The sequence below is a fragment of the Synchiropus splendidus genome, chromosome 2 (assembly GCF_027744825.2).
Source record: "Synchiropus splendidus isolate RoL2022-P1 chromosome 2, RoL_Sspl_1.0, whole genome shotgun sequence".
Taxonomy (NCBI): domain Eukaryota; kingdom Metazoa; phylum Chordata; class Actinopteri; order Syngnathiformes; family Callionymidae; genus Synchiropus; species Synchiropus splendidus.
This window is the reverse complement of record NC_071335.1, coordinates 16,491,362-16,502,948: the sequence shown is the minus strand read 5'-3', so window position 1 is coordinate 16,502,948 and position 11,587 is coordinate 16,491,362. Positions and strand designations below refer to the sequence as shown.

The 11,587-nt window shown below is 45.7% G+C and overlaps 2 protein-coding genes and 1 pseudogene across 3 annotated transcripts; 1 reads left to right on the top strand and 2 right to left on the bottom strand.

The window, feature by feature from the left end:
• Positions 1-3,898, bottom strand: LOC128753990 (GTPase IMAP family member 7-like). 2 transcript variants are annotated; one of them, XM_053856263.1, is made up of 4 exons: positions 905-3,898; positions 649-696; positions 296-509; positions 65-224 (listed from the first exon to the last, which is right to left on the bottom strand). In XM_053856263.1, the coding sequence occupies exons 1-4, from the start codon at positions 945-947 to the stop codon at positions 206-208; spliced, it is 324 nt and encodes a 107-aa protein (XP_053712238.1). In that variant the 5' UTR covers positions 948-3,898; the 3' UTR covers positions 65-205. The 2 variants fall into 2 exon arrangements, with proteins under 2 accessions (XP_053712237.1, XP_053712238.1); XM_053856262.1 differs by having other exon boundaries at positions 1-509.
• Positions 2,855-3,887, top strand: LOC128753991 (neoverrucotoxin subunit alpha-like). Its single transcript, XM_053856264.1, has 3 exons — positions 2,855-3,081; positions 3,247-3,293; positions 3,534-3,887. The coding sequence occupies exons 1-3, from the start codon at positions 2,915-2,917 to the stop codon at positions 3,758-3,760; spliced, it is 441 nt and encodes a 146-aa protein (XP_053712239.1). The 5' UTR covers positions 2,855-2,914; the 3' UTR covers positions 3,761-3,887.
• Positions 3,899-4,778: 880 nt separating the features above from the next.
• Positions 4,779-11,092, bottom strand: LOC128753959 (NLR family CARD domain-containing protein 3-like; annotated as a pseudogene).
• Between the last annotated feature and the right edge of the window lie 495 nt (positions 11,093-11,587).

The following is an 11,587-nucleotide window of genomic DNA, read 5'->3' as shown; positions in this document are numbered from 1 at the left end:
CGGTCCTCAGCCATCATTCTCTCCAACTCCTCCTGGTTAAACTTTGCTCGCATTTCTTCCTCAATCCTCTGCTTTTCTCTGCGATCCTTCACAGCCTTCTCTGCAAGCACCCGTTGTTTTTCCTTCTCCAAGTTTCTCTCTGCTTCTTGGAACATTCCATTAGTATAGTGGCTTCCTCCATTCTTTTCCACAATTCTGTGGATCTTCAGAAGCAGCTGAGTGACCTGGGAGTGACCCGGGAGAGGACAGTGATACGCACCGGCTAATATCTATGCTGGTCTGGCCAGAGTCTGACCTGGTGTCGAAGAGACCCGGGGTGTCGATGACGGCCACCTTCTGTCCATCCACAATGGCTTCTGCCTTGGAGCAGTTGATGGTGAGAGATTGGGCACTGAACTTTGTTTCAAAGTGGTTTCCCCCTAGAATAACGTTGCCAGTTGAACTTTTCCCATTCCCAGTCTTTCCCACCAGAACGATCCTCATCGCTCCATCGCTGGTCACACAAGATCCTGTGAAACAAACAATCCTCCTTGGACTTTCACTGAAATATGATGCATGTCGAGTGAATGTCTTCAAATGTGTGCACATTTAGACACGTGTCAAATGGTAAAAACATTCTGTGAAGCCCACACCGCCTCCGCCACTTACTGTGACGCTCATCCAGCTGCATGGTTCTCAGCTGCTCCACTGTGACGCCTGAAAGACCCAAAACAAGCTGCTCATGTTTCTGTTTGATTCAATAAGTTCTTTAAAGCTGCAAGTCCATAGTGGCACGAGATCACAGACCCACACCTGTGCCGACACACACAGGCAAAGGTTCATGCACACAAACATGCACTCTCACCGTGAATCTATAATAACAGAAGAGTTTTAAAAACACTGCACTTCCTCCTCAGACACTCACCCAGCCACCAAGCGACTTCCTCTCGCCCTCGCTCCAGGTCCATGTTTCAGTGGCAGGTTCAGTGGAAGGACTCGACGGTCAACAGGTGGGTCACTGTCATTCTGCTCTTAATATTTTTTATGCTCACTGGTCATCATTTACAGCTTATGACTGTGTTAATGATTGCACATTGTTGTCCTGTAACCAGCGTTATCCTCCACCTCAACTCCAGCAGTGCTGGTGTGTTGCTGGTCAACCACAAGTGTGAAAAATATTTCTCCTGCTTTGTTTAAACATAATGGACGTAGGACCATTGGGATGTCGACGCACGTACCTTTAAGGTGCGTGATGATGTAACGACTGCGCCATTACAGCCTGCCAGAGGTGAGTGGGGCGAAGTTGCCGCTCTGAATCAAAATGGCCCAAAATATGGTTTGGATCACTCACAGTCATGTCGGGGCAGTGTAGTGGATGGTATTAGAAGTTTAAATAATTGGTGTGTGCTTAAGCTGTCTTTACTAGTAAAGCAGGTGTTTCATTTAAATATGGCCGCTCGTGTTATTTTCCTCTTTTATTTTTGGTTGCTGGAGTGAACGCATGTTCATGCGACCACCAGAGGTCGCTGTATTGCAGTCCCCGAGGCCAGTGATTCCATGCGGATTGACCAATAGCGAAGGCCGTTGGGGGGCTCCGCACATATTCATAGAACTGCAGTTACATTAGGTAACCAGGGTTTATAGTAATGGATGACCCATCAGCTGAAATAATCCAGGAGGAGTTTAAAAATGAAAATGAAGAGCCAGGAATAGTGGTCACAGAAATATATGGGTCGAGTATAGAAGAGCAAATTAGATGAGGTAAAGGAGTATTATTAACAGATAAAAAGTCCATACAGAGTGAGAGTAGATCACAACACAAGTGTTTAAATAGTGCCAATGTTGAAGGAGGGTTTCCACCCCCTAACCTTGGACCAGATGGAGTATAGGGAACTAGGTTATATCCCAATTTAACACAATTAGAAGAAACTAAGGTAGAATCTGATCATGAAGAAGCTCACACTGGAAGTCACATAGTAGTGGGACCAAATCAGGGACCAACACCAGGACCACTTATATTGACTACAGATCGTGCAGTATCAACACAGAAAAATCACGCCAAGCAAGTACACATAGCAGAAGGAACGGAATTTGCCCAGTGGAGGGCATCTCAACATAGTGTCAAAATAGAGGAAGCGTCCAAGGCTCAGCACAAACAGCTGTTAAACAAGGCTTAGCAGAATCTAAAAGGAGAAAGTTGCCTAAGTCACATGTGATCACAGATTCAGCATATGTCCACAGAGGCTTAGAAGAAGATCTAGATAGGGGAGTTAAGAGATTTCCAGGATCATAAAGGAAAGGAATTAAAGCATGTAGAATTATGGAGAATAATGTCAGCCTTGAGCTTAAAGTAACACACATCGCAGCTCACACAGGAAACACTGATGAGCACAGTAAAGGTCAACTGAACTAAAAATGAAGAACAAAACTTTATAAAGCATATACATGAAGAGTTCGGACATATAGGAGTAGAAAGGATAAAAAGAAAATTACTTGAGCTACAAATTAAACAACCTAAACCATTGGCAGAAATAGTCAAGGAGATAAAGGAACACTGAAATGTTTGCACTAAAAAGAGGAAGTAAACCAGAATCATATGATAAAAGATTCATAAAGACAGATGAGAAACTTAAACACTTTTTCTGCTGATTATGCAGAAATGCCAGAAAAAGGGAAGGGAAAGAATAAATATTTTATGGTAATAGTAGATAATGCAGGAGGGTACTATATTTCCTGCCAAAAACCTTACAGGAAAAACTACTGCACAAAATTTAGCCAGATTTTTTAGTAACATAAAAGCACAAAGTTTAAGAATGTATAATGGAAAAGCATTCAAAAGCCAAAAAGTGTTAGACACCCTAGAAACATTGGGATACAGTAAAAGGAGTAACAGAAGTTTCTAGGAGACACAGTGTGGGCCTATCAGCAACCAAGGATGTGTCTGATCTCAGAGGAAGGCTGTGCTTCTCTGGCCTCAGCTCTGAGATCCAACCCCTCCCATCTGAGAGAGCTGGACCTCAGCTACAATCATCCAGGAGGACCAGGACTGAAGCAGCTGACTGCTGGAGTGGAGAGACCAGATTGGAGGCTGGAGATTCTCAGGTATGGACAGTTTGATCAAGTAGCCTCTCTGATTAATCATCTGAACAGGGTTGTTTCCATGGCTCCATGGCATGTTCTCTTGCTGGAGACCAGTGGAAGCATGGAGGAGACAAATGGCCTGTCTGTGTGTCCCACTGACACTTGGTTGTGTGTTTCTTCCCCCAGGGTGAACCACGGTGGACAGAAGAGGTTAAGACCTGGTCTGCTCAAGTGTAAGTCTGATGTCATTGGCAAGATGAGAACTTTACACCATGTCCAGATGGACACTAGTCAAGTGCTGTGGAGCCCTCACACTCAGGAGAGAAGGAGTTAACTCAGTCAAACGTGTTTTGAAACTCTGTTCATGAAACATTTGACCAAACTAGCAGAGTCATCTCACTTGTTATTCATCTTGAACTTGAAGAGGAGGTCACTTCCTTGACAAGCCTCAGCATGTGTCTTCTCTCCATCAGATGTCTGTCAGCTCACACTGGACCCAGACACTGCTCACCAACGCCTCCTACTGTCTAACAACGACAGGACAGTGGGACAAGGAAGCCAAGACCAGAACTATCCAGAACATCCCGACAGGTTTCACAAATATCATCAGCTGCTTTGTAGAGATGCTCTGCGTGGTCGCTGTTACTGGGAGGTGGAGTGGGGAGGAGGAACTTCTTATCTTATCGACGGCACAAGTTAAAAAACCTGCAGCCACTATGTCATGTCACAGCAATGACATCACAAAGATGTTGAATCTTCATCTTTGTTTGAAGGAAAGACCTGACCACAGCAGTCTGTGTCTTCTGATGCAGTTTGTGTCTCAGGCTGCGTTTACACGCCAGAGGCTGGTTTCAAAAGTAGTACATTTCTGAACATGGATAGAATGAAATAAAGATCCAACTCCGCGCACACTGTCAGACTGAGTGGATATAGACAAATGAACACTGCATGTGCAGGGTGTGAAGAGATTGAAAATGGACGACAAACCTTTTGCAAAGCTTATGGATCCTGGAACACAGCACCACCGATGTGTCTGAGTCTGAGGGTGAGACTCCTGTGGTCGTGAATTTTCTGAGTCGGTTCTAGCAAATGCACTGTCACTTCACAGAACCCCAGAGAGATCCATGCCATGAGTTACAGCAGATATCGAGAACAAAATTATTGCCAGCATTATATATGTATTAGTCAGCAGTGTGATGGTGTGTGAGGTGTGGTAATAACTTGTAATGTTACAGCTAAATGAAGGAGCCCTGGGGATTTTGGAGTCGTAACGCTGAAGAAGAACAACATGTCGGTGACTCATGGGTCAAAGTCCAATTTGCTTTCGAATCACAGAACATCTGAAGGTGAAAATGTCCTGCAGTTTTCATTGCAGCCACAAGAGGGCAATTTAGATTGCTATTTCATAACTTACTCGCGTTTGTCTCACTTTTTATAGGAGTGTTTCATGTAGGCTAAAATATTGGTAGATTACATGGATGACAAGCACAGACAAGGATGGAAAAAGACCCGATGAACATGGACGATGATGACGGCTGAAACAGTCGACTGAAGGTAGATCTTTCCTCCATCAGTGTTTTCAGAAGCTCAAGTGTGGTGTGGACCAAACATCTTGGTGATGTCGTCATGTTTCAAACTTGATCACTTGAGAAGCACAACAGAAGAGCTGATCACAAACAAGCTTTAATAGCTGTTGGAAACTTTGAATTTCTCAAAAAAAAAGACAATATTAAGTTCATCAAAGCAGCAAATATAATTACAAAGCAGCTCAGCACAAAGAAAATGAAGCTAAGCGTTGAGACAACACTTGCTGAGGTCATCATGTGTTTCCAATCACAAGTGACGTATGAGCAGCTCAGCACTGCCGTCCTCCACACCTGCGTCTTTCACTTTGCTCCCTGTGATATTGTTGATCTTAGGTGGTTTATTTGGAGGCTATCACTGCGCCATCAACAGCCCTGGCATGTGCAATACATTGTTTACAGTGGTGCCTCATGGACAGCAGAACAAACATATTCTAACATGGAAAACAGCATCCACACACTACACAGCAGCTGCCCAGGTCAAGTCACACAGAGTCACGGAAGACTCAGAGCAATGTGAGAAGCCTGGGTACAGTCGCTGAGTGAAGGAGGTGAAGAAGGTGTGGAGGTGGTCCCGCGCGTCGAAGGAGACCCTGTAGAAGGACACAGATCCAGCTGCACAGTCCACAAACACTCCAACTCTCTTAGAGACAGAGCTGGACCGGATCACCGTTTCCTTTCCATTGTGAGAGACAAAATAACCACCATGAGAGCAGTCCAGACTCCAGGACTGATCGTTGTCTCCAAACAGACACTCGGCATCTCTTCTGTTTCTCCTGTAAGTCACTGAGATCCGGACTCTTCCTCTCCACTCCACCTCCCAGTAACATCGACCAATGAGAACCTCTCGACACATCAGCTGCTCACACTCGATAAACCTGTCGGGATGTTCTGGATACTCCTGGTCTTCTCTGACGTGTCTCACTCTCTTGTGGTTGTCGGACAGTAGGAGGCGCTGGTGTGCAGTGTCTGGGTCCAGTGTGAGAGGAGAGACATCTGATGGAGAGAAGACACGTGATGAAGCTTCTCTTCAAGTAGAAATGGAGCAGCAGCGTCCCCTATAGTCTCAAAGTGGCAGTTGAACTTCAAGAAGAGAAATGAGTTTGTTTTTTTCACACACACACACACGCACACACACACACACACACACATATATATATATACATATATATATATATATATATACGAACATAAAACTGTTTTGTTTTGTTTTGAATGTATAGTATTGTTGATGTTGCTGTCGATGAAAATTTTACAGTTCTCATCAAGCCAATGGCATCCGACTTACACTTGAGCAGACTGCGTCTTAACCTCTGTTTTCCACTGTGGTCCACCCTGGAGGAAGAAAGACAGACAATGATTTGTGGTCAGTGGGACAAAATAAATAGGCGTCTCCTTCCTGCTTCCACTGGTGTCCAGAGTGAGAACATCTCATGAAGAAACAACGAGAGTTTGGTAAATTGTGCTCTGTTCAGATGGTGAGTCTAAGCAGCTCAAATGTTTGTTCTGAACGTCTCAGTGGAGCTCAGTCAGTCTGAGCTCTGCTGCTCTGTCCATACCTGAGAGTCTCCAGCCTCCAGTCTGGTCTCTCCACTCCAGCAGACAGCTGCTCCAGTCCTGGTCCTCCTGGATGATTGTAGCTGAGGTCCAGCTCTCTCAAATGGGAGGGGTTGGATCTCAGAGCTGAGGCCAGAGAAGCACAGCCTTCCTCTGAGATCAGACACCCTGACAGACTGTCATCAAGGAAACATCCTTCACTCAGTGTTTTAGAACATCATGGATGCAGTAGAACAGTCCACATGCGGAGCAGGACTGACCTGAGAGTCTCCAGGTGACAGTGTGGACTCTCCAGTCCAGCACACAGGAGCTTCACTCCTGAATCCAGCAGCTGATTGTCCGTCAGGTCCAGGTGTGTCAGACTGGAGGACGGAGAGCTGAGGACTGAGGCCAGAGGTGAACAACTTCTCTCTGACAGTCCACAGAGTCTCAGCCTGAGAAAGAGAGCAATGTCATCAAGAAGTCCATCTTCTCTTCACTCAGATATGAACACACGTCTGGTTCTTTCTTTTTTGGTCCAGTCAAACTCCAACAACACAAATCAATGTCCAACATGACTCACCTACACATCTGGACACGCATCAAGAGTTCTCCTGAGTTACACAATAAACCGTCAACACTGAAGAAACACTTGTGTCTGAGAAACAAGTTCACTTCAAAGGTCACAGTAGATCTGTGTGTGTATGTGCATGTATGTGTTTATGAATACGTGTTATAGATTAATGAACATACATGGATGGAACATAGTGGATGGAGACTATGTGAGATTGTCTTCAGTCTGATGTCACCATAGAAACCGGGATAGTCATAGGTTTTATACAACTTGTGCTCTGACCTCAGAGTCTCCAGGTGACAGTGTGGACTCTCCAGTCCAGCACACAGGAGCTTCACTCCTGAATCCTGCAGCTGGTTGTCACTCAGGTCCAGGTGTGTCAGACTGGAGGACGGGGAGCTGAGGACTGAGGACAGAAGTGGACAACTTCTCTCTGACAGTCCACAGCTTCTCAGCCTGATAAATGGAGACAGGTTTGTAATTCAGTATTAGATGAGATGTTTCAGGTTTGATCCACTTACAGAACATTGTTTGAAGCTCTGACCACAGGCTGCAGTCTCAGAAAAACATCCTCTGACGCAGAGTATTGGCTCAGATCAAACACGTCCCTCTGTACCTCAGAGGACAGGAGGATGAAGGCCAGAGCAGACCACTGAGCGGGAGACAGACGTCTGGAGAGACGTCCTGATTTCAGCTGCTGTTGGACCTTCTCCACCAGAGACGTGACATTTAACTCGTTCAGACAGTGGAACAGGTTGATGGTTCTCTCTGGAGACACATCCTCACTTATCTTCTTCTTGATGAGCTCAGTTATGTTCTTGTTTGTCCAGGAGCTACTTCCTGTCTGTGTCAACAAACCTCTCAGAAGATTCTGATTGGTCTTCAGTGAAAGACCCAGGAGGAAGCGCAGGAACAAGTCCAGGTGTCCATTAGGACTCTCCAGGGCCTGGACCACAGCTGACTGGTAGAACTGTTCCAGACCAGGTTTTACCTCAGTCTCTGAGGGATTTTGAAGGTCCAGCAGGTTGACCCCAGATTTGCTGAAGGTCAGATGGACGTGAAGGGCAGCCAGGAACTCTTGAAGACTTATGTGGGCAAAGCAGAAGACCTTGTTCTGGTACAGTCCTGTCTCCTTTCTGAAGATCTGTGTGAAGACTCCTGAGTAAACTGAAGCAGCTGTGCTATCAATGCCACACTCAGTGAGGTCTGATTCATAGAAGATCAAGTTTCCTCTCTGCAGCTGCTCAAAAGCCAGTTTTCCCAGAGACTTAATCATCTCCCTGGTCTCAGGAGTCCAGACCTCGTCTTTCCCAGCTCCTCCATGGTACTTGAGCTTCTTGACTATGGCCTGAACCACCAGGAAGTGTATGTACATCTCAGTCAGGGTCTTGGGCAGCTCTCTGGTCTCTCTGCTCTTCAACATGTCCTCCAGAACTGTGGCAGTGATCCAGCAGAAGATGGGGATGTGACACATGATGTAGAGGCTTCGTGCTCTCCTGATGTGAGAGATGATGGTGGTCTGCTCTTCATCTCTGAACCTCTTCCTGAAGTACTCCTCCTTCTGAAGGTCGGTGAACCCTCTGACCTCTGTGACCATGTCCACACACTCAGGAGGGATCTGATTGGCTGCTGCAGGTCGTGAGGTGATCCAGAGGCGAGCTGAGGGAAGCAGGTTCCCCCTGATGAGGTTGGTCAGCAAGACGGCTACTGAGGTGGACTCTCTAGCTTCTGTCAGGACCCGACTGTTGAAGTCCAGAAGGAGTCGACACTCATCCAGACCGTCCAGGATGAACAGAACCTGGACTCCATCAAAGCTGCTGAGTCCTGATTCTTTGGCCTCAGGAAAGAAGAGATGAACAAGTTCAACCAAACTCAACTTCTTCTCTTTCAGTTGGTTCAGCTCTCTGAAGGTGAATGGAAACATGAGCTGGAAGTTGTGGTGGGCTTTGTCTTCAGCCCAGTCCAGAGTCAACTTCTGGGTCAGGAGGGTCATCCCACTGCCTGCGACGCCCTTCGTCAGCAGGTCCTGATTGGTCGCTCTGTTTCATCTGCACATCTGAAAAAGTCTTCTTGTTTGATGGTGGTTTCCGGTCTGGTCTGGTTCTTGGTTGTTGCTATGATCTGTCGGACCTCATGCTCCTGGTTGACCTGGTCTGTGCCCCCCTCAGTGATGTAGAGCTCTGTGTAGATCTGATTCAGAGGGACAAAGTTTCCTGCTTTAGCGACCCCCTCAGACACACTGTGGAACTTCTTTTGCAGCCTCTTCTTCAGTCGACGTCCACAATCAGCAGCATGACTTCCTGAATGAAGAGAGAAGTCACATCAATCAGAAGATTCAAGTGTGATGCTGCTTCAGTTTCCGGTTCTTCTACTTTAGATGGACACACAGAGCTGATGCACAGCTGTTCTTCATCTTCATCATTTTGGAAGCGATTTTTTTTTCTTACTGCTCCACAGACGTTCGGCCAGGTCCTCCTCCTCCATGTCCTTCAGGAAATGAACAGCAATCCTCAGAATTTCCTCCATGATGCTACTCCCTTTCCCTTCTTTCTCAGCCTCTGGAGGTTCTGGGTCACCTGGCCTCAGAAGCCTCCAGACTCTGTCTACATAGCCAAGAAACTTCTCCTCCAGCCGCTGGAGCAGAATCATAAGAGAAGACAGTCAGATAGTGGGTCGTATCCAGAAACACAAAAACCACAAACTTTGGAAAGTTGGATTTAAAGTAAATGTGAGTGAATAGAAGGAACTTGAGAACATTGACGTGTTCATGTTCATACCGTCCGGGTGGACTCCAGATGTGAGAGATGTTGCTGACTGAGATGCTCTGAGACGTGGTGATCCACTCTGAGAAGAAGTGATCAGGCCTGTTAGTCACAACTGTGAACGTTTGAGGTTCAGAATTGAGGCTTCATCGCTCCCTGCTGGTGAGGTGAATCACTGCATTGTGTAGAGAGCAGAAGTCACATGTCCTGGTGAAGAGGAATTTGATCTCTGATTCTATTATATGAGTCTATTTGGACCTGAGAATCTCCCACTTGGACACACTCACCTCAGACCTGAAGACTCCGCTCCTCCTCTGAAGTCAATCGGTCTACTCATCGAGTGATCGCTCTTCAAAGACACACAGCTTTGCCCAGGTCCAGGTGGCTCTGACTGCAGCTTGGGTCTTCAAAACATAAGTTGCAGTGAGAATGATGATGGAGGAGGGATTGGAGCTCTGACATGGTTTACACTCTTGATGGTCTTCATCTCACCTCCAAGGACTGGTCTGGTCATCATAGTCCCCACACCAAGGTTGTTTAGATGGGGGATCTCCCTCTTCTCTGCCCCTAGTCTCAGCAGAGTCTTCACCTTCACACAAACAAAACAAGTGTCACAAGATCTTCAATCATCAAAGAATCGTCTTCTATTGTCCAGTGCTCAGCTGAGGTTGGATCGCGCGGGCAGCACCCACACAGCAAAGTAGCCCACACGTTCCTCTCTCCAAAAACCTCCCTTATGTTGCAAAATTTTCTTAACAAATTGCTTAAAAAGAGTAAGTGACCAACCGAAGTCACAGCTTTCTCTTTGGACACTTTTGGTCGAGGGTTTGAAAATCCCTGAGATAAAATGTTTCACTCTCAAAAAAAGGGACGTGTCATCCTGCCACATTGGTAATGGAGCTGAGTGATGTACCATCACATGCTGGAAAGGGTGACGTTAATCCATAAACCTGCGTTTATGAACATTCAGTTGTTCATTCCTCTTCCGTGACATTCACTGTAATGAGCACAGGGTTGAATTAACCAGTGAGCTTGTTTGCCGGCCATGCAGAGCTGCCATGTTAGGGCAGGGGTTAGATGAGGGGGTGCTGAAAAGAGGGGCTCTTTTCCTCCTCAGACAGGGGTTCATTTCTTGACTTTGCTCGTCTGGGTATTGATTTTTTTGATTTAAGTGCCATCCATATTTCTGACATCCCTCTCATCTTCTTTTTGCAAGTTTACGTGGGTACGCTGCGAAAACTACACGTCTGGACTCGACACCGTCCTGCCAGAATTTAACTAATTTAATTTGTCCATAAGTCTGAATAAATTACAATGGTGTGATCAACTCTTTTCATTTGGCATCTATGTCTAAAATGTGCTACTGGCACTGAGAATCTAGTTGTATTATAAGTCACTGACCTGTGAGCAAGTCTCCTCTCTTCAGTCTCTGGTCCATATTGAAGTTAAGCTCAGTTCTTCTGGACCCAATATGTTGCAGATCAACTCTGAAGTTAGTCTCAATCCTGAGTGTTTCATTCCAGTTGGTGACTGAGGAGATTTGACACTCTGACTGTGCCTTTTATGACAGTGTGTTGACAGACCACAAAGTGACACGTAGCAAATGCACAATAAAACAGTTTAATGATGAACCAAACACTGCATCAAAACGAAAGTCATGAGGTCACCAGGAAATGCACAAAATGTTCTTTGTTTCGTGACGTTTCACTCTGGCTTTGGAGAATCCATAAGCCCTTAATGACCAACCATGACCCAAGTCAAGAAATATAAAATAACCTTGTTCATTTTAATATATATTCAAAGATAAATTGGACTCTGAACTTTGATGAGTTTATAATAGTTTAATGATTCACCAACATCAAAGCAAGAAGCAACTCATCAGGAGGTCGATTCACTGAAGGACATTTTGTAGAAAACTGAACTGCATTTGCTGTGATATCTATGTTTTAATATACAATGAAGCCACTGCTAGATGACCTCTGGATGTCTCTGAAACAGTGTTGGGTGAAGTTGACTTGATGTGTGAGTGGGTGTGACAGACACTGCAGGTCAACGTTTTGTCGTTCAAACAC

What these genes read in the sequence shown, in the direction of transcription:
- LOC128753991 (XM_053856264.1), top strand. Translation starts at nt 2,915, where the DNA reads ATGTGTCTGATCTCAGAGGAAGGCTGTGCTTCTCTGGCCTCAGCTCTG. An exon ending in TGGAGGCTGGAGATTCTCAG is followed by an intron (nt 3,082 to 3,246) that starts GTATGGACAGTT and finishes TTCTTCCCCCAG; the next exon opens with GGTGAACCACGGTGGACAGA. An exon ending in AAGACCTGGTCTGCTCAAGT is followed by an intron (nt 3,294 to 3,533) that starts GTAAGTCTGATG and finishes TCTCTCCATCAG; the next exon opens with ATGTCTGTCAGCTCACACTG.
- LOC128753990 (XM_053856262.1), bottom strand. Translation starts at nt 947, where the DNA reads ATGGACCTGGAGCGAGGGCGAGAGGAAGTCGCTTGGTGGCTGG. An exon ending in GGAAGTCGCTTGGTGGCTGG is followed by an intron (nt 697 to 904) that starts GTGAGTGTCTGA and finishes TGGGTCTTTCAG; the next exon opens with GCGTCACAGTGGAGCAGCTG. An exon ending in GCAGCTGGATGAGCGTCACA is followed by an intron (nt 510 to 648) that starts GTAAGTGGCGGA and finishes TTTGTTTCACAG; the next exon opens with GATCTTGTGTGACCAGCGAT.